At 39.8% G+C, this 26419-nt stretch overlaps 2 protein-coding genes across 7 annotated transcripts in view; one reads left to right on the forward strand and one right to left on the reverse strand.

The window, feature by feature from the left end:
* The window catches only part of LOC115263581 (GTPase-activating Rap/Ran-GAP domain-like protein 3), a 598953-nt gene that overhangs the window by 561534 nt on the left and 11000 nt on the right, over positions 1-26419 (forward strand). For all 6 annotated transcript variants that reach the window (XM_062855941.1, XM_062855940.1, XM_029866830.2 and 3 more), the window contains one exon: positions 407-559. In XM_062855941.1, coding sequence (XP_062711925.1) covers positions 407-559 — 153 coding nt within the window. The remainder of the gene's footprint in view (positions 1-406; positions 560-26419) is intronic.
* LOC134289901 (odorant receptor 67d-like) lies at positions 21078-23104 on the reverse strand. The gene is made up of 3 exons (XM_062856619.1): positions 22117-23104; positions 21908-22063; positions 21078-21851 (listed from the first exon to the last, which is right to left on the reverse strand). Exons 1-3 carry the CDS (start codon positions 23056-23058, stop codon positions 21798-21800), a joined length of 1152 nt encoding a protein of 383 aa, XP_062712603.1. The 5' UTR covers positions 23059-23104; the 3' UTR covers positions 21078-21797.

A 26419-nucleotide genomic window follows, 5' to 3' on the forward strand; every position in this document is an offset into this window, starting at 1 on the left:
TATAGAAATTCAGCGTACACTCTGCTTATCCAACCGTAGCGACACATAATTGTCCATCACCTATTTAATTTGCCCCAAAATGAGCCGTGAACCACATTATTGTCCGCAAAACTCGGGCAATAAATCCAATTGACCGAAAATAGTCGCGCACTTTTGGGAACTCTGTCTTTGTTACGGCAGTTCTACCTGACAGTGAATGCTTGCCACGCTGGCCATCGCATGTGACTTTGATTGATAGGTGTGGTAAATGAAACGTGGCAGTAGAGGGTATTTCTCGCGAAGGTTTTTTTTTGGTATAATTCTGCAATTCGAATGTCGCGTTTTCCTTTCTCTCTCTTCTCTTACTTTGAGATATATGTACTCAAAACTAAAGTGATTACCATTCCGTTTCTGTGGTTGTCCTCAGGATCCAGCCGTGTTTCGAGACTTTTTGCTGGTCAAGCTGATCAACGGCGAAAAGGCCACCTTTCAGACACCAACTTTTGCCCGCAAACGGGAGCGAACCCTGGAGATGCTCATCAAGGACCTGTACGAGGAATATGTGCATGACAATAAAATGGTAAGTTGCGAACAATAAATTGAACACTTGTATAGGAAAGAGCATAGTCAATGTCATGTTGAAATTGCAAAATTGTTTGGTTGTGGGCTATTTCACACCTTTTACAGCAATTTGATAAGATAATGTAAAGCCTCCATGACCCGATCTTTCACAAATCAATATCTTGTACCTCTGCTGTGAACACCAGTTCTCATTTGCGAAGAGCAGCACAAATTTCACATTTGAGTAGAATATGTATTTGGACTTCGGTGCGTCGGTTAAGGGACCTTTAATAAATAACCTAGACCATATTTTGATCATTTCCGAATACACTCGTGGAGCGGACCTGGTGTGGTGGTTAGAACACAAGACTATCACGCCGAGGACCTGGGATCGAATCCCACTCCCAACATACTCACAAAATGTGGGTTCTTCCTTCGGAAGGGAAGTAAAGCGTGGGTCCCGAGATGAACTAGCCTAGGGTTAAAAATCTCGTTAATACAGACAAAAAAAAACGAATACACTCCTTTTTCTGCCTTTGTAAATTCTTGTGCATATAAAAAATTTTAAAATTTGTAAGGTCTACGACCAAGACCACCCTCCCCCCCCCCCCCTCTTCCGAATCAAACTGCTTTTCAGCTACATCGTAAGGACAGACTTGTAAAAATCCCCCTCACGATTTCGAGCGCACTAATTTCTTCGTAAACAAAATTTAACAAAAAATAAACAGTTATGTGAAGCTTGCTTCTTGAGACTTGTGTGCCAGAAGTTCTAATGCACTATTGAAGCGGGATTTCAAGGCGTTTGTCCTTGAACTAACAAATGCAGCTCTGTTTTTCTACTCTAAGCAATATTGGAGATAAAATATAAAAAAATACTCATATGGTGGGGAACTGGGACCAACTCCGATTATAACGATGGAGAAGGGACTACTTTCCCATCCTAACCCTAAACCATTTGGGAATCAGGATTCCTTCTGAGATTCTTTATGAGACTTAAAGGGATTTCCTTCACGATTTTTTCAGGAGGTCCAGTAATCCTACAAAAATTGTTTCCGAAATTTTAGAATTCCTTTCGAGATTTTCCTTACATTATCTTTTGGAATGTCTTCAGTAACTTTTTTTCTGAGATTTTCAGAAGCAATTTCTGGCAAAATGGATTTCGAAAAGAACTATGGGTTTCCTCTACCAGAAGCAATTTCGGAAGAATTCCGTGAAAAGCTTGGAGCAATTACTTTCGAAACTGTTTAAGGAATTTCGCAAGGAAATTCGTAAAGAATTCTTACAATAATTCCAAATGGAATTCAATACATAACTACAGGAGGAATGCCCTAAAATATTCCTGGGGGAATTCCGTGATTAACTCCGGAATGGATTCCATTAGAAGCATCTGGGAGATTTGCAGAATGAACTTCCGGAGGAATTCCTAAAGGATCTGCTGGATTTTTGGAACGAAAAGTTCTTAATAGAAATCCGGAATGGATTCCCGGAGGAATCCCAGAAGGAGCTCATGAACAATTCCTCTAAGAAGTTATTAGAGGTTTGCCGGAAGGAATTCTTGGAGAACTATCGGAAGGAGCTCCCGAAGATATCCAGAAAAAAGTTTTTGAAGGAATCCCGGATGAGATTCTTGGAAGAATCCCGTAAGGAGTTTTCGTAGGAATACCGGAAGGAGTTCCCGGAGATATTCCTTCAAGCCCATCGAGGCCACCAGAAATTATTACTTCAGAGAGGGGCTAGTGCAGTTCACACACTCTAGTCGGCGTATTGCAAACTTCCTCAGTAGCCTCACCGCTCCTTATGTTAACGGAAGGCGGGAAAGGGTTGTCACCATGCCTGCATCCCCGCTGGGCTGCACTGACTTCTTCTTCTTCTTCTTATTTCTGGCGAGCCGACACCGTTCGGCATCAGCTCTAGTTTAACGTCCGCCTATTTCTGGTACTAAGCCTAAACACGGACGGTCAGGGAGACATCCACACACACCCGACACCCTACATATCGAACCCATCAACACATGGGCCGGGACCTACGGCTTTACTTCCTATCCGAGGGAAGGCGTGATCAGATATTTTTGTCTCAGAAATACCGACGGCGTCGACTAGGATTGAACCTAGACCGACTGGGGTGAGAGGCAACCACGCTTACCACTACACCACCGACGCCGCTGCTGCACTGACTGACAATATCATGAACTGATGCTACATGCACCGTAATTTGATCTCATCCTCAAGTTGCCGCTTACACCGCAAGTTGCGGAAATGGATTACGCTTTGTGCCAAACCTCAGACACACGAACAAAACGATTTCCGTGTTTTTTTTTTTAAACCTGCACAAACCCTGCACTTGGGAGTGCACACATGGATGAAACGGTGTATACACTGCAAATTTTGTTTACTGGTATTCAGCAAACTTTGCTGATTTTTTTGTGTGTCGATTTCATTCAGCAATGCGAATTTACTGAATATCAGCAATTATTTTTAAACTTGCTGAACCATCCAGCAACATTGACAGTTGATCAGCAACGTTGTGCTGAAAATCAGCAAAAAATTTGTGGAAATTCAGCAATTTAGTTTGCTGATTTTTTTTTTGTGCTGGAAGCGTTTCAAAAAATGTGGTGTGCAGTATCTACACTGCAAATTTTGTTCGCTGGTATTCAGCAAATTTTGCTGATTTTTTTTTGTGCTGATTTCATTCAGTAATATGAATTAACTGAATTTCAGCAATTATTTTTCAACTTGCTGAACCATCCAGCAATTTTGACAGTTGATCAGCAACGTTGTGCTGAAGTTCAGCAAAAATTTTGCTGAAATTCAGCAATTTATTTTGCTGATTTTTTTTTGTGCTGGAAGCGTTTCGAAAAATTTGGTGTGTACACACTATTTTTGATTCGCCGGAAACCAGCAAAATTTTGTTTTCTGTTTTCTAACGGCTTTTTTTACAAATTTTCTCAACTATGGAAAATTTTTTCCAGTTCAATTTTTTTTTGATTCCTGAGAAAATTTGCTTTCATTTTGTAAAAAAAAAAAACTTTGTTTCTACGATGCTTCGTTCTTGAGTTATCATTTTTCAAAGTAAGTATGTAGTGTCAGGGGAAAACAAAAATTTCCACCTGAGTTTTCCGGGGAAACAGGCGACCCTGAATTTTTCTCTTTTTTTTTGTTCATACATCCATGAGCCCCGCCTGTGAGAAAGACTTCATAAAAATCTGAGACCCTTCTGCCCAAACCCGTACGGTAATAAAAAAATACCCGTCTACGAAGTTTACGGGCAGTCCCGCATGGTTTTGCTTGACTACTAAAATCGACTTCGTAAGTTTAAGGCTCTATTGAGAATGGAAAATGTTCCAGAACAAAAAAAGGACTTTTTCCCAAAATGATTCACAAGTTGAAGAAAATAAGAATATCCGATTGTTTATTCAGTCAATTGTGTGTTTTCAGCGGAGAACTAGCCAATCTGCTATTTACAGAGGGATAGTGAAAGAAGGCCAACCGTGCCAGAGCCAAGGGCGTAGCCAGAGGGGGCAGGGGGGGGGGCGTTGCCCCCCCTGGTCGACAGGGGGCCGACTCAAAAATTGTCAATAATTCAAGTGTTCCAGAAAAAATATTTAAAAAAAACTATTCTCTAGATTATTTCAATAATTGAGGTTTTTATCCACAATTATCCAACCTTTTTTTCTTGAAAATCACAGGAAATTTCGTCAAGTATTTCTCCAAGAGATCTACTTCAATCTTATCATAGAATTTAACCAAATAACAAGCTTGGATGAATGGTTAAATTTTGTGATGTTTATTCATGGAACACAAAAACAGCATGGCAAGTTTCCGGTAGGGAAAAACAAGGACTTTGTAGACTTTGTAGTTATATGCTATTGCTACACGAATTTTCACTTGTTTCCTCCCACGATTCCTTCAGTTTTTTACAAATCCTTCTGCTAGGATATATCGATGAATTCCTTCAGGAATTTTCCATAGCTTCCTTCAGTGATTCCTAGCATGGATTGCTTCAGAGAGTTTTCCAAGAATTCCTGTATGGGTTTCACCAGGCATTCCTCCGGGAAGTTCTCCTGGGATATCTTTAGAAGTTCCTTCAGTGATTGTTCCAGTGCTTTTTTCGATAATTCCTCCAGAAATTTCTAGGAATTCCTTAAATCATTGTACAAAACATTCTCCATTCAAAAATTCCAACAATAATTCGTCCAAAAAATATTGCAGACATCGATGCCTTCATTTTTTTTTCCTACAGAATTTCTTCCAGAAATTTGTTAAGAAAGCTTTCCTGGGATTTTCTGAGGAATTCATCATGGGATTGCTTCCGGGATTCCTCCAGATTTACCTTCAAGCATTCTTCCAAGTATTCGACCGAGACTATCTTCTGTATTTATTTCAGAAACAACTCCAGGAATTATTTAAAAAAAATCCTCCAAGGGTTCGCCCAGGAACACTTTGTAGAATTCCTTCAGAAGATCTCCAAAAAATAATCCAATACTTCCTCCAGGAACTATTTAGGAATTCCCCAGGATTTCTCCTGGAGTTTTTTCAGGAACTGCTACAGGGATTCCCCAAGGCGTTCTTCCACGAACTCTTATTAGTATTCCTTCAGGATTTCTCCAAGGATTCCATCTGCAATTTTTTCAGAAATTTTTACTGCGAATTCTCCATGAATTTCTTCAGAGATTCCTCTAAGAATTATTCCAGGGATCCTCTGGAAATTGAAATGCGTATAGACATTTCTCCAGAAGTTCCTCCTGGAATTCTTATAGAGATTCCTCCGTTAAACTCTACGGGTATTCTTCTAGGATATGCCCCAGGGATTCCTCCAAGAATTTCTGCAGGACTTAACTCGGGACTTCCTTCTGTGATTCTTTCTGAAACAACTTATTTTGAACATCCTCCAAAGATTCTCCCACGAACTCTTTTTAGGGTTCCTCCAGCAATTCCTCATTGTATTTGTTTAAGGATCTTTTCTAGGAATTGATTCAGTACTTCCTCCAGGAACTGCTTAGGGATTCCCTTAGTAATTCCTCTTGAAATTTCTACCGGGTTTCCTTCTGGAGTTTCTTCAGAAACTCTTCTAAGGATTCCTCCCGAATTTGTTCAAGAACTCCATCTGCGATTTCTTGAGGAATTATTTCTGGTATTCCTATACGAATTTCTTAAGAGATTCAGGGATTCCTTCAGAAATTCTTCCAGGATTTTTTCTAGGAATACCTTCTGGATTTTTTCCAGAAATTCCGCCAAGAAATCTTCCAGTATTCCATCCAGGAATTGCTACAGCCATTCCTCCAGGATTTGCACAAAAATCTCCTCCAGGAACTTTTCTAGTGATTTTTCCAGGGATTTCTTCAGAAATTCCTCCGGGAATTTCTCAGGCGATTTTTTCAGAAATTTCTCCCAGAGCTCCTCTAGAGATTCCCCCAGAAATTCATCCACAAATTGTTGAAGGAATTTTTACAGAGATTCCTCCTAGAATTACTTCAAGGATTCCGCCAGCAATTCCCAAAGGATAACCTCCAGCAATTCCTCCAGGATTTTATTTAGGAATTTCTCCAAGAACTATTCCAGGAAATTCTCCAGGAATTACCCCAAGAATTTCTTTAGGAATACCTCCAGCAATTTCTCTAGGGATTGATCCAGGAATTGCTTCTCGACATCCTTCAGAAGTTATGTCAACAATTTCTCCAGGAATTTTTCCAGAAATTCTTCTGGAAATTTTTTCAGACATTCTTCCAGTAAATTCTCTAGGAATACCCTCAGGAATTTTTCAGGGATTCCTCCAGAAAATCCTCCGAAGATTCCTCCAGGAAATCCCCCAGAAGTTCCTCTGAACATTATGTTTGGAAATCCTCTAGGGATTTCTTCATAAATTCTTCCAGGAAATTCCATCAGCATTTTTTCAGGGATTCCCTCAGGAATTTCTTTACAAATTGCTTCTAGGATTCCTCCAAGGATTTCTTCAGGAATTCCTTCGAGGATTTATCCGAGAATTCCTCCAGAAATCCCGCTAGAAATTCCTCCGGAGTTTTCTCAAGGGTTTTTTTTTCAGAAATAGAAAAATAATAGAATAAAAATAGAAATTTCCCAGAATTCCTCCAGAAATTCATCTAGTAATTCTTCCAAAAATTCTTCTAGAGATTCCTCCTGAAATTCCCAAAGGAATACCTCTAGGAATTTCTCCAGGATTTTATCCAGGAATTTCTACAGGAACTTATCTAGGAATAACCCCAGGAATTTCTACATGAATTCCCCCAGGAATTTCTCCAGGAATTTCTCTAGGAATTGCTCCTGGACATCTTGCAGAAATTATGTCAACAATTCCTCTAGGTATTTCTCCGGGAATTTCTCATGAGATTCCATCAGGAATTGCTTAAGGGATTCCTCCAGAGATTTCTTCATGGAATCTCTTCAGGAAATTCTTTGAAGATTCCTCCAGGAAATCCTGCAGAAGTTTCTTTAAGGATTCTTCCAGAAAATCCACTAAGGATTCTTTAGAAATTCTTCAAGAATATTCTCCAGGAATACCTTCAAGAATTTTTCAGGGATTCCTCCAGGAATTAATCATGGAACACCATCATACATTAGGGATTGCTTCATATATTCTTCCAGGTTTTTTTTTTCAGAAATTCCACCAAGAAATCTTCCAGTTTTTCCTCCAGGAATCGCTACAGATATTTTTCTAGGAATTCCGCTAAAACTCGTCCAGGGTTTTTTTCAGGGATTTTTCCAGAGATTTCTCCAGGAATTCCTTCAGAGATGTCTCTTGAATTCCCTCCGTGAATTTCTCAGGGAATTTTTGTCAGAAATTTCTACCAGAGCTTCTCCATAGATTCCCCCAGAAATTCATCCAGAAGTTGTTGAAGGAATTCCTCCAGAGCTTCCCTCACGGATTCCGCCAGAAATTCCCAAAGGAGAACCTCCAGCAATTCCTCCAAGATTTTATCCAGGAATATCTCCAAGAACTATTCCAGGAAATTCTTCAGGAATTACCCCAAGAATTTCATCAGGAATTCCTCCAGAAATTTCTCTAGGAATTGATCCAAGAATTGCTCCTGAACATCCTTCAGAAAATATGTCAACAGTTTCTCCAGGAATTTTTCCAGAAATTCTTCTGGAGACTTTTTCAGAAATTCTTTCAGGAAATTCTCCAGGAATACCCTCAGGAATATTTCAGGGTTTGCTCCAGCAAATCCTCCACAGGATTCTGCCTGGAAATCCTCTAGGGATTTCTACATAAAATCTTCCAGGAAATTCCTGGAGAAATACCATCAGTAATTTTTCGGGGATTCCCCCAGGGACTTCTTCACAAGCTCCCTCTAGGATTCCCCAGAGATTCCTTCAGGCATTCTTTCAAGGATTTATCCAAGAATTCCTCCAGAAATTCCGCTAGAAATTCCTCCAGGATTTCAGAAACAGAAAAATAATAGAATAGAAATAGAATTCTCCCAGAATTTCTCTAGAAGTTCATCCAGTAATTCTTCCGAGAATTTCTCTTAGAGATTCCTCCAGAAATTCCCAAAAAAAAAATACCTCTAGAAATTCCTCCAGGCATTCCTCCAGGATTTTATCCAGGAATTTCTCCAGGAATAACCCCAGCAATGTCATCAGGAACTACCCCAGGAATTTCTCCTGGACATCTTTCAGAAATTATGTCAGCAATTCCTCTAGGTATTTCTCTAGGAATTTCTCCCGAGATTTTATCTGGAATTGCTTCCTGATTCCTCCAGATATTCCTCCAGGGATTTCTTCACAAATTTCTTGAAGGAAACCCCCCGGGATTCCTTCAGGAATTCCTTCGAGAATTTCTCCAGGAACTCCACTTGCAATTCCACTAGAAATCTCTCAAGGGGTTCTTTCAAAAATAGAAACATAACAGAAATAGAAACAGAAATCTCTCAGAATTCTTCTGGAGATTCCTCTAGATATTCATCCAATAATTCGTTCAAGAATTCCTCTAGAGATTCCTCCAGAAATTTCCACAGGAATACCACTAGGAACTCCTCCATTTATTCCTCCGGGATGTTATCTAGGAATTTCCCCAGGAAATTTCTTCCGGGATACCTCCAGGAAATACCCCAGGAATTTCTCCCGGAATATTCCTGGCATCCTTCAGGAATTATGCCAGCAATTCGTCCAGGAATATCTCCTGGAAATACTCTTGGGATAGTTTGAGGAAATTTTCAGGGATTCCTCCAGATATTCCTCCAGAGATTCCTCCAGCAATTACTTCAGGGATTTCTCCACGAATTTTTCGAAGGGTATTTCCAGAGATTCCACCAGGGAATCCTCCAGAAATTCCTCCAAGGGTTCTTTCAGGAAATCCTCCTGGAATTTCTCAAGGGATTTTTTTCAGAAATTTCTCCAGCAATTCCTCCCAGAGTTCCTCTGGAGATTTCATCAGGAATTTCTCCCAGAATTCTCCTAGGGATTCCAAGAATTCACCCAAAAATTACCCAATGAAATTTTCCTGGAACTCTTCCAGGAATTACGCCGGGAATGTGCTCAGAAGTTTCTACAGGCATTTCTCCAAGGATTCCTTCACAAATTTCTCTAAGATTTCATATATGAATTTTTAAAGACATTTCTTATGAAATTTTACTAGGGATTCCGTCCAGAATTCCTCCAGAAATTTCTCCAGAATTTCCTCCAGGGAATCCTCCAGAAATTTATCTAGGATTTACTCATGAGATCTCTTCAGAAATTTCACTAGGTATCCCTCCCATGACTTATCCAGGAATTCGTACAGGTTTATTTTTTGAAATTTTTACAGGAGTTCCTTCTGGAATTCAAAAATTCAAAAAAATCTGGAGGAATTTCTCCAGTAAATAGTATTGGAAGATAAATGGAAGCATACAGGAACCAGGAAATTCTAGGTTTATCCTCAAAAGAGTTCGTAATTTCCAAAAGAGTTCAGCTATAATTTGTGGTGAATGTTTTGTAGACATTGACAAAAAAATCAGAGCAAAATATTGCACGAGTTAATAAAAATCCTTAATCTTCCAGAAATTGGCCATCGCTACCAGCGTTGATTTGTGTAGATCAGGCGAGTTTTTGTTAACGTATTGTACAAAATACAACAGGGTTAAGGGTTAAATAAAGCTTTTAGAATATAATGTTATCATATTCAATTTCATCGTGTTGCGTTTAGTTATAAAAGCTAGTAGCTACATTTTCACTAAGGGTGCTTGCCCCCTTCCCCCCCTGACCGAAAAGCTGGCTACGCCCTTGGCCAGAGCACTGCTAACCCTTTGGATCCAGATTTTTTTTGTTGCTGCTGTCGCAACCTAGCGCGGTTGGAACACGTTTGTTATGCTCGGTTTCATCGCCGGGGTCATATATGTCTTCTCCGGCTCCAAAGGACGACCCAACTAACATTTATTGTGAATGTAAACGTCAACGAAGCGTCCTCAATACGGCTTGATGCTAAGTTACTGTGTTGTACATATGGACGGAAGCTTCTATGCAAGCCTTCTACCAATGAATCTGGCGAACTTAATCCACTTGTACATGCTGTGCGATTAGCTTCTATGCCACCTAGTCATAGCTCTTTTCTCGGCTCCTATGTAACCACTAACTGAATAACATCTTGAGAAGGCGCTTTTTCAGCCTTTTCGCAGTTGTTAAATAATAGTTTTACTGCATACCCAAATTAAACGATTAAATATAATTAGGTTATGGATACCGTGACGCAATACATGTGGAACTGGAATTATCACTTTTAAAATTGAATGATTAAAACACTTGCCGCTACTCGGAATCGAACTCCTGATCTCCGTATCCACTGGTCCCGATGATGTCCTCGCTGCCACACTGCTATATAAAATAACATAGAAAATAGCCCGTTTTGTTTTACTCCAGACAAGGCTTCATAATTGTGCCACAAGGAACCTTACCCAAGGGAACGTCCATAAATTACGTCACGCTTTTAGGGGGGAGGGGGGGGGGTTCCGTAAAGTGTGACAACCCATACAAAAATTTCAGAGGTTTCAAACAAAAAGTGTGACATAGGGGGTAGGGGGGTTAAAAATGGGCAATTTTTGCGTGACGTAATTTATGGACGCTCCCAAACTTCATCTAGCCGTAATGAAATCGCATAACGGCCATTAAAGCGCTGCTGGTTTGGGGGTTTTTCAGTATAACGAATTGTACTGTATAGTAGCAGCTGTTTTGTTAGTGGGGACTCCTATTCGATGTGTTCAAGTTTTCACATCTTCCGGGAAATCTCCCGGAGTTGTAATAGAGTGGAGTAAAGGCAGCCCCAGTGACAAGCAATGGATTTCTGAAAACCGAGTTGGGTAGCTGTATGGTGCTTCTTTTGCAGTCGTGTATTAGCTTATGATTTATATTTGACTAGCTTTCCTTTTATTCAGCGTTGACTGCTTTTACCCGATGGTTACACAACAGAAAGCAAATGACTGAAGCTTATAGCGCTGAAAATGTTAGTTGGGGAACGCAACAGGATAGAATTTACTGACGGTGTCTGTGGCAAAAAGTATTATAGAAAAAAAAAGTATCACTAAGTCACCCACCAAATAAAAGCTAGGAGTGCCCGCATTCATTAGAGGCTAAGAGCAAAATGTTCTATCGGGGGGTCTAGAACAATTTTTGTTTTTTTTTTTCGTGATATGCAAACATATCTTGACATCATTCACCTATAGTAATGATCAAATCACATTAAGGAATGATTTTATGTGTCGGGACATTTCACCCCACCTTGGCAGTTTGGACTTTGTTCCCCTACTTTACTCGCTCTCAGTCAAATGGAAGCTGTCGTCGGTACCGTGCAATTTTGAGCACGGAGAGTTTTGACCGCAGTTCGACCATCAACACAGTAGTAATCAGAGTCGCTGCTACCCCCACGATGTATATTTATCTGATGCCGATAACATTGGAGAGGTGCCGATCATAATGTGGTCAATTTGCTATGGTGATCGAAGTTGTTAAGATAAGGAAGGCCATATTCTATCAGAAGACCGGCTCCAGAGGCACGTTATACTCCATTTAAATTATTTATGCCATTCTAGGCAGTGTTGGGAATATTCACTCTCACTTGAGAAAAATGCTATCAAAAAACGGTGGATGAAGCTTTTTATCTTATTTTTTTTTCCGAATGAACTAATAGTCACACACGTATACCAAAGCCGAGAGAGAGAGCTGTGAGCACGAGGTGAGTACACGCAGAACTCGATGTACACAGAGCAACGAGTAACTTTCACGCAGCGAGCAAAAAGACAAAAGAATTTTCACGCAGATTTGTGTAACCCCGAATCAGCACATTTTTTGTGTTAATCCAGTCGTACACAAATCTGCGTGAAAAATCCTTTGTCTTTTTGCTCGCTGCGTGAAAGTTACTCGTGTGCTGTGTTGTTTCATTTAAGGGTGTAGAAATTACACTCACGCCCACCGTGCACGGAGAGACGAAACTACCCAAAAGTGAGTTCTTTCCACCCAACTTCGGGGTTGCGTGCGTCAAGCCAATTTTGAGTTGATGGAATCGATGTTTTTGTTGGGTTGTTCCCGCTTGCTTCCATGTGAAAAAAATACCTAATTTTAAGTTTTTTCCACCCAACCGAAATTTTGACTAGGTTGTATTCACTCAAATTTGAGTACTGTGCTAGAAACTCAGTATTGGCTTGACGCACGGAACTGCAAAAGTTGGGGTGTTTCTCTCTTCACTCTCTGACAACAATAGAAAGAGCGCATGAAAAGGGAGATGAAAAAGAACTCAAAATTGAGTTTAAAAGTACCTAATTTTGAGTTTTTCAGTTTCTCCGTGTGGTGAGTCGCTTTCACACCTCTTTCACGACTTTGGTATGCGTGTGTGACATTTACTTCATTCGGCATCTAGATAAAACTACAATGTTAAAGCCCTTCAAGCATCGTTTTTAGATAGCATGCTTCTGAACCGTTCAGTTACTGATATAGTAGCAAGTAAAGTGAGTATAACTGTTTGTAAGTGAGTATTCCCAACACCGGTTGTAGGTGGCAGCAAAGTAAATGATTCATTGACTATCTCATTATTGGTTGACTGATAGACGCTGAACCTCCCAACTGTCGTTCTGAACTCTTATGATGATTTTGACGTAGTGGCTTGGTGGGTAATGGTCGCACTTGCTTTTAATTTGTGTACAGTGTGTCAGTGCTTTAAAATTTTGGGCTGTGCATCTTGATTACGCTTAGATTGCAATATTAAACCTTTACCTTGAGCCTGCACATTCTCCCGTCGATCAACCACCAATCGATTACACGTCTCTGGGTATTTTCCATTGATATGAACGATGAACTTCTGTAGATCACAAGATCTGTAATTCCACAGCTTCCAATGGTAAGTCCTTTTTCATCATTCAAACTTTCTCAATTTGCTCAAGGATTACGATTCTTTTCAATCTAATTCATGCAAACAACTACCATCACTACCCCCAAAACATCAAAACAACTTGCTTCTAGTAGAGTCAAAATGACATTTATTGATCGGATCGGACAATTGATTTACATCGCGCAACCACGTCCCCCATCCATCGACGAAATTATCTTCCCAGTGCCTTCACGCCAGCCGCAACCGGTAGTCCCTTCTGGGCGGCATTAAACACACGCTTGCCGGCCTTTTCCTGTCCGATGAGAAAATAAATTAAATAAGAATCAGTATCCATTACCAGCTCTCGGGGTCCGATAAATATCAATCCGCAGTGTGGTGGGCGACCGCCAGTCAGTACTTACAATTTTCTTTCCCAGCTTCTTCAGGCGGCCGGCTTCGGTTTGACCCAGCAGCAGGAGCGCTGCCAGGATCACAATCAGGAACAGTTTGTTGAAGTTCATTGCGACTGGACTGGGGATGACAGTGGCGTAGGCTTCCTCGAATAGTGTGGCACCGATGGCGATGCAACGGAACTGCAAATTGATAGATTGAGATGCTGCTGGGAGCTGTTTTATAGTTGTCACACCAAGTGATAAGTGAGCCCGCTTCGGGGCGCGGGGATTTTCCTCACTTCTGTATATCGATTGTGGTACACGACGACGGCTTTGATGGTATCTTGCTTCGTAGTTTCTTTGTTTTCTTGGGGCAAAGACTTTATCAATCGTTTGATATCGTTAAGTGCGACGATTGGTAAATATTGTTCTGGAAGAGCGTACTCGTGGGCGTTTGATTGAATTTGATGTTCCCCGTCGGGAAAGATAATATCCATTTTGTGAATGGAGCCATGACGGGAAGCGAATTCTACAAAGTTGTTACAGACTGATATAAATATTTAAACTGCAGAAGTTGTTCCTGTCGTTAGGGCAAGCAGGGCCGTAATAACGGGTGGTCACTAAATAACGGGAATGCTTTGAATGTGCTCTTAAAAATATATGATCTTTAAAAATGGCAATCTGAATTTAACTATCATAAAGGTTTAACAATGTACGTCCATGGAAAATATAAAATTTAAGAAAGTTGAACGTCAGTGATGGAAATCAGTGAGGAATGCAGCTGAGTAGACACAAACGCAAAGCTATCCTACTCGTGAACAACAGAAGCCAGAATATATTCGCACTTCCTTCACTCGCGAGCTAACGAAGCTGGTCGCACTCGTGATTGATTCGCGAAGCAGCTCTGAACATTTTTCAATTTTGTGAAAAAACGAATTTACACGGCCGAGCACAAGCACAAAACACTACTATCTGATGGATAATTACTTGTTTTGCTATTAAAATCGCATTAAAATGCAATTTCCGCATCTCCACTTGTTCTTCGCGAATAAAAATTCATGAGTGTTTTTGTTTTTGTTTTGCTTCATACTCGTGAAGCAAGCGGGTGCGAATAAACTCACACACGGCTTACTCTCGGCACCGTGAGTAAACCGTTTGTTGCTTTTACACTCGCGAGTTAATTCACGATGAGAGTGTTTCCATCTCTGTTGAACGTAGTAATTTGTACAGTATTTTTTTGCAGTGATGTTGGAGCAACTGCTTTGTACGACTTTTCAGAGTTTACTTTCACACATTTTCTGCGTCTGTGAAATCGTTGGTAAAAATAAATGGTTTCTCAGCTACCTTTAGCATCTACACACTCAAACAGTAATAAGAAAAAATGGGGATACTGACTTGTTTTTTTTTGCTTTGGTTGTAGCCTTTTCCCGTAAATAACATTTATAGAAATTTCCAAAAAATGTTATTTTTCTGTATCACCAAAACGTGTCGATGTAATTTGTGCACTGCGGTTCATTGTTGAACTTTTTTGTGCTATTTTTTTTTATAACGAACCATTTACATGTTGTTCAATGTGTAAATGTGATTTGATGTAAATATTTGTTATTTAACAAGGCATTCTATTGATTTATCCAGCCCATGTCACAAAAGAAGATTTTATTATGTGAAATGATATCATGCTTATTGGTTTTGCTAGTTTTCCTCTATTTCCTCCACGATATGTTTCTTGGGATGCCGAAATGTGGAATTCATTCAAAACCGGGCGGGTTCTAGTTTTATAATGGTTTACTATTAACTTTTTTTTACGGTTGTTTTGAGCAATCAGTAGAGCCGTCCAAGGCGTTTTGGTAGTGCTTCCTGTTTCAATGTCGTTTTCTGCAGAACAGAATAAGTTGACACAAAATAAAAAATACGCTGACTTTGTGGATAGATAGACGATGGTTTTGTCTAAAAAATGTTTACTCTATGGACGCTTCTATTGTTTTTAATCAGCTGCTAAAAGCATTCCCGTTATTTAGTGGCCACCCGTTAGGCGGTTCGCCTGGATGGTTCCCGCAAAAAGCGTGATCATCAGAGGAGCTTCAGTGAGTCTTCTCACCTCGCGAATATCATCATTATCGCACGTCACTACAGTAACAAAATTCGTCCACAACAGCAAATTTTCCACTTCCTAACACCACTACCACGGCTGGACCGATGTTGACATTTGACGAAGACTACTTTATCAAGAAGACATGCAACTCTGTTATTTTCCCATACTAACGGCAAGCGTCACCGACGGTACCGCCGCCTGGTGAGCTAAGGTGGTACCTTTGTGTAAAGGTGTAAGAGTGTATTGGTGCGAGTATGAAAATTTACACACACTATCATGAATAGTGGCACCTTCATCCGGGGTGGCGCTGCTAGCAGTGACTCCCGATTTTCAGCAGTGCTGCAAGTCTTCTTGATAATGTGGTCTTCGCATTTGACCACGTTCCGCTACTTTGCACGCCAGCTCTTCTTATTGCTCCTTTCGGCGCTAGGTTGAACTACAAGTTTGAAATAGCATTGCCCTGTTTCAGTTCGTCTAAGGTTACGAACGATGACGAAATTTCATACGCAATACGTTCACTTGATTTCGATCCGTCAAGCGTCGCATGAATCATTCCAATCAGCTCCGACAGAAAACCATATCAATTGTACACCGCCTTGACATTAATAAGCAGATATTGGGTCTGCAAATTGTACCCCCAAAATATATCGAGCATCTGCCGCAGCGTGAATAGCTTATCCGTTGTTGATCGGTTCTCGCGAAACACCGCCAACAAAGGATTGCTCAATCGGCGTGAGCCTGTAAAACACAATTCCGGACAAAATTGCGTCCGCTGAATTAAAAAGTGTTACAGGTATTACCTTGGAGATGAACCAGCCTCCGGCTGAAAATCTCCCCAATAAAGCTAATAATAATAACTGGTATTACCTCGATTTAGTGGACATTTCAATTTTTGAAATGTCTATAAAATCGAATTTCACATAAAATGGAAGCATTTTTTTTACATTGTTCACCAAAATATACCGAAACTGAATCGAAAACTGAGTGTTCGATTAAAGACTCGTAGTTTTTGGCATACATATATTAGTAATCTGATTGGTTTCGACTGTGCTAAGAGAGTGATTCGGCTTTGACAGTCAACAAACTTGCATTGATTACTTTTAAATCTTGGCCGACGTTTTGGTCCGGGGAGTGGACTTTCTTCAGGGCTCTATTTTTAAATCAACAAGTTAAAATATTGTTTGTATTTTAAAATGTCGGGTTTGAAAGGGTTAGTCTTCCTCCACTGGGGCATCGATCTTGATGATTTAGCCTTTGTTTATGGCCAGGGAAATTTGATGTTGCAGGGGTTTTTTACTACAACTTTGCTTGGCACTGTTTGCTACGCGAGGTTCCCAGTATGGAGCACTTTTTACATGTATTAGTAATTCTTGCTAAATATCGAATAAACCACTCTCTCGCTAGGTTGTTACGATTGAAATCCTCTGTCTTCAAACATATGTATGGTTGATTCAAAAGCCAATATTTTGAGCAATAGACATAAACAATAACCTTATTACATAAATCTCTCAAAATATTCAAAAACTTCAGGAATTTATTCAGGGACTTCTTGGAAAATGTCTCCGAGGGTTTATTCTGGAATTCCTTTACGAATTGCTTCAGAAATTCCTTCGGGGTTCCGTTTTGAAATTCCCCAAGGGATTCCTTTGGAAATTTAGGGATTCGTGATAACCACTTAATAGAGCGTGATTACTGGTTGTACCTTATTTGCCGAACGATCTTCCTGTACGAATAGTGTAGGTTTGTACCATTATCTACTCGATCGCCTTTTGTTGCAATTCTAAGGTGTTGAATAAAAGTAAGAAAACCCAGAGTTTTATTACGACGGTCTCCGAAGAAAACTTTCCAAATCAAATCACCATGTTGCAACTTTTTAAAGAAAATCTTCCATGTGTTCCTCCAGAAGTGTCACAAAGAATTATTTTACGTAATCTGGCATGAAGTGCTTCACCAATTCCTCCAATTTTTTTCACAAATCATTTCAGAGATTGTTTGAGAAATTCGCCCACTGATTACAGAAATGCCTTTGGTTATCTATTCATATGTTTTTCTAGGCATTCGTTTGGAGAATCTATTGGATATTCCTTTAGAAAATCCCCCAAAAATTTCTTCAGAAATTCTTCCGAAAAATCTTTCTAAAAATATCATTTTCGGATATTTTTTATTCGGCTAAAAATTCCTTCATTCCTTCATGGATTCGAAATCGGACATTTTCTTCCGAGATTGGTTTATAAATTCCTCCCATTCAACAAATTCCACAAAAAATTCTTGTATAATTTACTTCTGAAAATCCTCCTTTTTCTAAAAAAAAAAAATATCCGTGAATTTGAGCAGAAATTCCTCCAGGAACTTTTTCAAAATTCGTCCACAGATTCCTTCAGAAATTTCTTTGGCCATTCATTCAGAAATTTCTCCAGAGATTTCGTTAATAAAACTTTCAGCAATGCCTTCAGAAACTATTCTAGAGTTTCTGTTTCAAAAGTTTCTTCAAAAATGTGTACTGCGGTTGCTTCGTAAATTCTTCCAAGGATTTCACCTAAAATTCCCACAGCAACTCGTCAATGGCTTTTATTATAAATTCGACTAATATTTTTTCAGAAATATTTCCACATTTTCCCCCAGAGATTTCTTTACAAATTTCTCCAAGGATTTCTTTGAAAAAACTTGCACAGGTGTTTTGATAATTCGTCTATGGACCTTTGTCAAAATCCATTTGAGGATTCATAATAAAAATCTTTCACGAGTTCCTGAAAAAAACCTTCCAGGTATTCTTAAAAAATAGCTTTCAGAGACTCCTTCGGAAACTCCTCGAGGATTTACTTTAAAAAAGCATCCAGGGATTTCTTTTAGAAATTCAGTCAAATATTCTTTCAGATAATTTAATGTTGCATGGATTCCTTCAGAAATTAATTCAAGATTATTTTCAAAAAATCATGCATAGATTGCTCCAGAAATTCATCTATGAATTTGTTCAGTTTTTTTCTTTGAGATTCTTGCAGAATTTTTTAAAGAATTCTTCTAGAAATCTTTTTATGAACTTTCTCTAAAATACCCCATCATTGTTTTAGAAAATGAATCACGAATACATTAAGAATCAGAAATTTAAAACCTCTCCAAAATTTCCTCGGGAGTTTTCTTGAGATTTTTTCCAAGATTGCTTTACAAATTCTACAAGAGATTATTAAGGAAACTTCCCAGATGTTTCCACATTCGTTCCTTCGAGGCATTTCTCTTCCAGAAGTTGCTCAAAGGATTTCTTAAGAAATTTTTGGGAAATCCTCCAGGAATTCCTTCAGAAACTTTTCTACAGATTGTATCGGAGATTCTTCTAAGAATTCTTATGGAAAAGCTGGAAGACATTCTTGCAGAGATAACTGCGGAAATTTACACAGAGATTTTATCAGAAATTTCGCCGGGTATTACCGGGCCGGTAGAAATTTCTCCATGGATTCCTACAGGAATTCATTACGAAATTGTTAAAAAAAAAATACTAGCGGATTTCTCTAGGATTTTTTTTTTCAAAATTATCTCAAGAGGTTTTATTATGTATCCCACCAGGACTTACCAGTTGTTTCTTCAGGTATTCATTCTGGATTTTTTTCATAAAATCAATCTATGTATTCTTAACATATTCCTGTTTTTTTTTAGAAATGCATCTAGAATTTTCTTCAGTATTTTTTTTATGTTTTCCGAAATATCTTCAGCGATATTTACATAAATATCTTTAGAGATTTTCATTTTCGGAATTTTCGCTTTGCAGTCTTTTGGGGGAATCAAGAACACTAGTTTATGATTTTTCCTGGCGTTTTGGACCGTATTAGACCTTTTTCAAGGGTTCAATCGGTCAAGGTTTCCTAGTCAAGATGGATTTGCTAAACTCAAAAATCTCATGCGGAAGGTTGAGTCCGTTCGGTTTTGAACCGTCGTGATACATTTTTGTCCGCATCGCGACGGTTCAAAACCGAACGGACTCAATCTATACCAAAACTTCCGCATGACATTTTTGAGCTTAGCACAGCCACCTTGGCTAGGAAACCTTGACCGATTCAACCCTTGGAAAAGGTCCCATACGGACCGAAACGTCGGGAAAAATCATAAACTAGTGTTCTCGATTCCCCCAAAAGACTGCAAAGCCAACATTCCGAAGCAAAATCATCCCAGTCGTATCCCAACCGAGATTTTCATCCAAAAGTTGCTCTATGGATTCTTTCAGAAGTTGTTCCAGTAGTTCCTGCAGGAGTTACTCAAGCGGTATTTTCAGAGATTCCTCCAGGAATTCATGCGTCGGAATGTAAAAATGGCGCTAAAATCGGGGAACCTTGACCAACTAGCTCTGATTTTACGACAGCACAGAAAATAATTTATTGCACATCTTGTCAGTAATCTGCCTTGCCAATTACCTTTTTATGGAATTTGCTACAATTTTTCTGGAAATATATCAGCTGAGTACATGCCAAGATAGTATAAGGCTTCTACCAAAAATATAAGGAATATATTTTCAGTGAGGAAGTCATAAGAAACCTTGAAAGAAGTTTGTTAGAAAGCTTTGAGGGAAAATCTGACGAATGGACCTATATACCTCTGTAGTTCGCGTCGCGCACTCTAGTCGATGCTTTTTCTTGTAGAAGGCAAATAAGACAATCGAGCCAACTAGCAGGCAGTTTGTCCTTTTCCAATATCTTAAATTTAATGCGGTGTAAGAGTTGATACAGCTGCTCAATGCTGTGCCTAAGAAGGTCAGTCGTCAGATTGCCCTTCCAAGCAGCCTTTTTGTTCTTGAGTCCTTAGTTTTTCAGTCCTCTAATGGCTCCCTCCACCTGGCAGCCACCATTGTTTTATTTATCAGCAAGTTTCCATAAGTCGCTGCAAATGACGAGAGGAAGCGCTGTTCTCTGCACGCCATTGACAGTTCCGTAAAACCTCAGCATATCATTCTATTCCATACTCCCTTGCATCTGCGCAATCATATTTTCTCATATTCTTTTCTATTGTGGCGGATTCGTTTTTTGGCTACTCTTGCTTCCCTATATGGCTCCTTTTTCTGCCAGGTCCCTGACAGTTTTCCATACGTTTATGATATTTTTGCTTGTTGAATATATTTTTTTAATAAAGATCTATATTTTTCTTAACTTATTCTTCTTTGTTTATTCTGCTATTAATCTTTCGTATTTGCCCTAACCTGACCGCTGTATCTGAATGCGACCCTGCCTAAAGTAATTTTCAAATATTTGAAATCGCCATACACCATTGGGCATCCCCAAGCTTGAGCATCTAAATAGCACATTTTCAATCACGTGCCACCTTCTTGCCATATAAATTCCATTTCCTTCCAACGGATGCATCATTCAACGTAAGTACTTTTTCAAGCAATCACCCATACGGTGGATAGTACCCATTCCTGCCATTTTCACGAAAATAAAATCTCACAATGAACTTTGCCAAGCTCTTGCTGCTGGTCGTCATGTTGGCTGCTGTCCTGCTGTTCGGATCAACGGAAGCTGGCAAGCTGAAGAAGATTGGCAAAAAAGTTGTAAGTATATAGAGACCAGCCACTATACAGCACACGTACGCACTCTTCTCTCTGGAGTTGATGAAACGCAGTGTGTATTCTGTGTAGATACACTGGAAAAGGGTACGGAAGTGTGGTAAACTCCGGTACGGCATTCCCTAAAAAAATGGGCTTACAGGCTGCTGGAAACTGTTAACCTCGTTTCGTGTTTTTTGATAACTTACTTGCTTGGTTGCAGGAAAAGACGGGTAAACATGTCGCCAATGCTGCTCAAAAGGCTGGACCGGTCGTCGCTGGCGTGTCGGCACTGATATGAACCAGACTATGGCTTTTTCGCACTCGTGGCGCTCAGCTGAAGCGGTTCAACGGCAAACAATTAGGGAAGCGTTTTAATTTTCTGGAGGTTCAACAGAAAACAGTCGTTGAAACAAAAACGAGTGTTTTTGTACATTTTAACCCTTCTAAGATGTTTAGCTAGGCACACAACGATAAACGTAGTACACGTTCGACGAGCCTGTCTGGGTCATATTGACCCCAACATCCTACAAGGGGTAAAATGTGATGATTTTGTTGTTCTTTGAGTTCTCTTCAATAAATAAATCAACTTTTAACTTCAAATCAATGTTTTATTCGATGATGGTTAATTGACAACAATGAATCATTGTCTCTCACCAAGCACTGCCGATATTCACCGATACCGTGACATTTACCTTAAATATTCGAAAAAGAGTGTTTTTTGTGACTTTTTTGTAAAACTGGTGTAGTTGCACAAGTTTTTCTTTTAACTTATTTTCAGGTTCAGCTTCTAAAATGAGCTGCAGGTTGTTGAACATATGATATGTCGAAATGACATTTTCAGCACTGATACGTAAAGTAATTTAATTTCAAATATGACGGTGATTTTTTGCTAACAAGTACCCCTTATACAAAAACAGTTTATTTCAATATACAATAAAATACAGCACTGCATCGACATCACTTAGTCCATAACCGTTATTAGCATTGCCAGAAATGTATACACAGTTTTCAAGATCTGAAAAGGAGTCAAATGTAAACCACATCTATCGCTTTCGACTTCACGTACTATACCTTTACGTAAGTCTGCATGTCCATTGGCGCAAAATTTCCAACGCAAAGACTTCGACCGTTCTGGGCTCGATGTAGCATGAACAAAACCAGCATCTGTTTCGATTTTGGTAAAAGGTGCCAGTCAATGTCATAAATGTCGAGTATCATTTTATTGTTCTGAAAGCACACATATTATATTTGTGAGCATATCGATAAACTAATAAACTAACCTTTGTAGTGATGATTGTTCCTAGCGAGCAGTATAGTGTCAGTTCAAAGAGAATAGCCAATGTTGTGCACATTGCCGGTAGATAGTGCAGGATGAGCCCCATAAATACAAGCGCCAAGAGTAAACCAGCCTGTAGATTAATCTGAATCAGATTTGTTTCCTTGAAGAACGCTACTGCTTGGCCTTCATACTGTACAATCCTTTGATGTAGCTTGACGATATGCATTAGTTGCTCCGCGATTTCGTCCTCATTTTGCTCGACTTCATGCAATGTTGCGTTGAAATTATCTATTTCGTTTCTCAATGCATTGGTGTATCCAACTATTGGAAAAATTGTCGACACAAACACACTATCCGAGGCCAAATAACCATTCACGCAGTATGCTATCATAAGCATATGCAAAGCCGTTGTAATAGCATATCCCACCGGTGTCGTGTGATCCACAAAGGGAATGTAAATCCTGAGCAACAGAAGTCTCTCCTTGGTTATAAGGATAACTGCGGTCATCAGCACGAGAATAAGTGATCCCGACAACGTGTAAATGAGTGCCATCGATTTGAGCGTCACCGCCAATATTCTCACCATTTGTCTCAAAATAGGGCGATTGCGAATATCCGCATCGAATATCTTGTAAATGTCCGCACTGCTAACGAACAGTAAATAATAATCGTAACTTCGCATAAATCCAAGCCACAGTTTGTTGGTTCCCAAAACGTTCAGCATCAAGATCTGAATTACCTCCAAGGATGTTTGCCACTCGCTTCCCACCACCCACAGGGTATAGAAACATAGAAAATAAATACCCAGCATCAACAGGGCAGAGAACACAAACCGACCTGTGACCGTTCTGTCGCCTATGAAGGGGTTGAGGCCTACAAGATAGGTCGTTTTCTTGGCAACTTCAAACGATTTTTCCAATTCTTCAGCGGATCCTCTGGTCATTATTGCGCCGCGGGTGAAAATTTGAGGTTGACGCGGCCAAACGTGACTGTCGTGGTATGAGTAAAAGATAAGACTAAACTGTTGAGGATTGCCATAGGAATGACTAGAGGAGAGGTGTTAATATTTAATTAAGAGCGTTAACGGGTAATTAAATTGTTTAATAATAAATTATTTTTATAACACCTCATAACTTATTCAGAAGTTTTATGTTTAATTAATTAAATTTAGAATTTTTGCCACGGCTTTCCTAGAAACTCACAAGGCCGATAACGGACAGTATGCGAACTGCAAAAAGGAAACAGTTCTCATCCAGAATTCCTTGTGGAATTTTGAGCTCTCGTGCTTATTGCCTACTACTACTACTTTTCATGAGCACAATGTACGAGTTTAGGGGCCCGTGGCGTAGTTGGTCACACTTTCGCTTCATATGCGGATGGTCATGGGTTTGATTCCCAGCCCCGGCACTTGCAATTTTTCGTCAGTTGCTTTTCACCCGAGAGCAACTGACACTGACTCTCTTCTGAGCCCCATGGCTCAAACGGACCCGGATACCTGGACATCGGCGAACTGCTACTCATAATGGACCCCCAATCGGACTGGAAAGGAACAACGGCCATCCATCATCATCCTTGTGCTCAACATTCTACTAGGTATAAAGTAGAAAAAAGTGAAAGCAGCAGAAAGGCAACCAGTTCGATAAAGTACAATAGAATCTAGGCGCTGTACAAAATGTAAGTGCAGCTGTTAACCTTCGCGTACCCAACGTCTATTTCGGATGATTTTCGAATCTTGAATCAGCTATGAAAAAGGCATTTCCGAACCGATTTTTTTTAAGTCAATTGCATTCGCTCCAGGTTTGTCCAAATTGTCAAGGACTACCATACGGAACCGGTTCACCCATCCGTTCCGGAGTTATTCCAGATTCCGTTGGGGTCATGACCGGCCGGAAAATGACACATTAATGCATTTTACTCTGAATCTATAGTTATTTTGGAAATTTGCACATATTATACGCCAGGAATACATAAACTATATAACTACAAGGAACCATTGACTTGAAATGACACAATCAAGCAGTCTCATGAACCGGATATGTTCCGGGTACCCCCAGGGATGTGGCCAAAGTGGCCATTCAAGCAACATTGTCAGAATCATTCATGCGGCACCTCGAACTTCATGATTTATCGAAGCATGAAGGAAAATAGTCCTTCTAAGCTCCTAAGACCCCTCGGGAACGGCCTGGCCATACCCGGAATGTTCCGGGTGCCCCCTGGGATGTGACAAAAGTGGCCATTTCCACAATGTTATCGAAATCAACCGTGCGACACTTCTAACTTCATGATTTGTTGCAACCTAAAGGAAAATAGCCCTACTAGGCCCTTATGACCACTTGGGACCGGTCTGGCTATACCCGGAATGTTCCGGATGCCCTCAGGGAAGTGGTCATTTCTCAAACATAGTCAAAATCAGCCGTGTGACACCTCAAACTTCATGATTTGGCGAAACATGAAGGATAATAGTCCTTTTAGGTTCCCATGACCCCTTAGAGTGGTTCTGGCCACACCCGAAATATTCCGGATGTCCCCAGGAGAGTGGCCAAATTGGCCATTTTCGCAGCGTTGGTCAAATCAATCGTGCGGCACCTCGAACTTCATGATTTGTCCAAACATGGAGGGTCCTTCTAGGCCCTTATGACCCCTCGGGAACGACCTGGCCATACCCAGAATGTTCCAGGTGCCCCCAGGAATGTGTCATAAGTGGCAATTTCCACAACATTGTCAAAATCAACCATGCCACACCTCAAACTTCATGATGTTTAAGCATAAAAAATAGTCATTCTAGGCTCTTATGGCCCCTTGGGATCGGTCTGGCCACACCCGAACTATTCCGGAAGGCCATCTGGAGAACTTCAAGAATTTGAAACTTAACCTGAAATGTTCGAGATGCCATCTTTACAGTGCTGTAGTTTTTTTTTTCGAAAAATAAAATAGAATAAAGAAGATTGAGAGCAATGAGTATTCAGGATCAATCTGGTTACATAGAATATGCTTCGAAGAATTCACAAAAATGGTGATGATTACAATGTTGAGAGCATCAATGGTGAAATTGAGATATAAGATTTTTGAGACATGAATAGAATGTTGTATTTGAACATGCATGGTCTGAACTTTGGTTATATTCAGGATGCCGGGTAAATTATATAACTTCAAAAATAACGTTAATTGTTAAACTTTTCAATTATCATATTCCAACCGTTTGCAACATTCATTTTTCTTCGCTAGCCCAGAATTTGCAACAAAATTTTTGCATAATTCCGCTTGTTCCATGTTCTCTACGAATTGCCTTGAGACATGAGGAACATTTAGTATGAATTTTCACATCCTTGGATCGGCATCAGTATTTTTTTTTTCGAACGGATACGAATCTGAAATCAGGTTGCAAAACCCTCTCCTGTGAACCCTTATAAAGTTAGCACAACATCAAATTAGTAGTATAAGAATGGGTTTTGCATGCAATGTTTGAACACTTATACCGCATTCAGTTCACAACTGTACTGCGCACTCAGTCTTCATAGGTGCGAAAACATAAATAAAAATGCGCGTTTGCATCAAATCAATTTGATGTCTTCGGCGCACTGTTTCTACGATCTATGCTGAATAAGTGCTCTGAAGACACCGAGTTGATTTGTTGCAATCGTGTACTTTTATTTGCGTTTTCACACTTGTGAAAACTAGTGCGATAGTCCAGTGGTGAACTAAATGCGCTATATAACAATTGGACAAATTAACGTTACTCGAACACATAAAAAAGTCTTTGTCAACGGAAGATAGTTACCATGCATTTACTCATAACTTTTCAGATAAGCGGAAATTTTATCTATTACATTGCTTGACAAACCGAAAGGTTTTTATCGTTGTTTTGCGTGTTCAAGGGTCAAGTCCTTCGCAAGCCAGTCCAGAAATTTACGTTTTCTGGTTTTATCGTTGCGGTAGTAATTAGGGTTGGCTGCTGTGAACAGAAAATATGCATTCGATTCTGCGTTTACATGCGACACCACCTTTCAACTTATTACAAACCAGAACCACATTCGGCTTTGGCGTCGATAGTCTAAGCGTCAAATAGTCTTAGGTCTTCAGGATGATTATTCTCATAGCATCATGCTCTTTGAGATGCCGCAAGATTGATTTCGATACGTTGTGGTAAGGTGCTGTCCATAAACTACGTAGACTCAATTTTGGCAATCTCAGATCCCCCCTCCCCATCGTAGACTTTCGTCCATACAAAATTTTCGAAATTTGTATGGACCGTAGACTTTGACCAGACCCACCACGTCCCCCCTCCAAGTCTATGGAGTTTATGG

Source organism: Aedes albopictus, chromosome 3, assembly GCF_035046485.1.
Source record: "Aedes albopictus strain Foshan chromosome 3, AalbF5, whole genome shotgun sequence".
Classification (NCBI taxonomy): domain Eukaryota; kingdom Metazoa; phylum Arthropoda; class Insecta; order Diptera; family Culicidae; genus Aedes; species Aedes albopictus.

Coding starts and splice junctions, on each gene's coding strand:
- LOC134289901 (XM_062856619.1), bottom strand. CDS start 23,058: ATGACCAGAGGATCCGCTGAAGAATTGGAAAAATCGTTTGAAGTTGCC. Junction 22,064..22,116: donor GAACAATCATCACTACAAAG/GTTAGTTTATTA, acceptor GTGTGCTTTCAG/AACAATAAAATGATACTCGA. Junction 21,852..21,907: donor ACATGCAGACTTACGTAAAG/GTATAGTACGTG, acceptor ACTCCTTTTCAG/ATCTTGAAAACTGTGTATAC.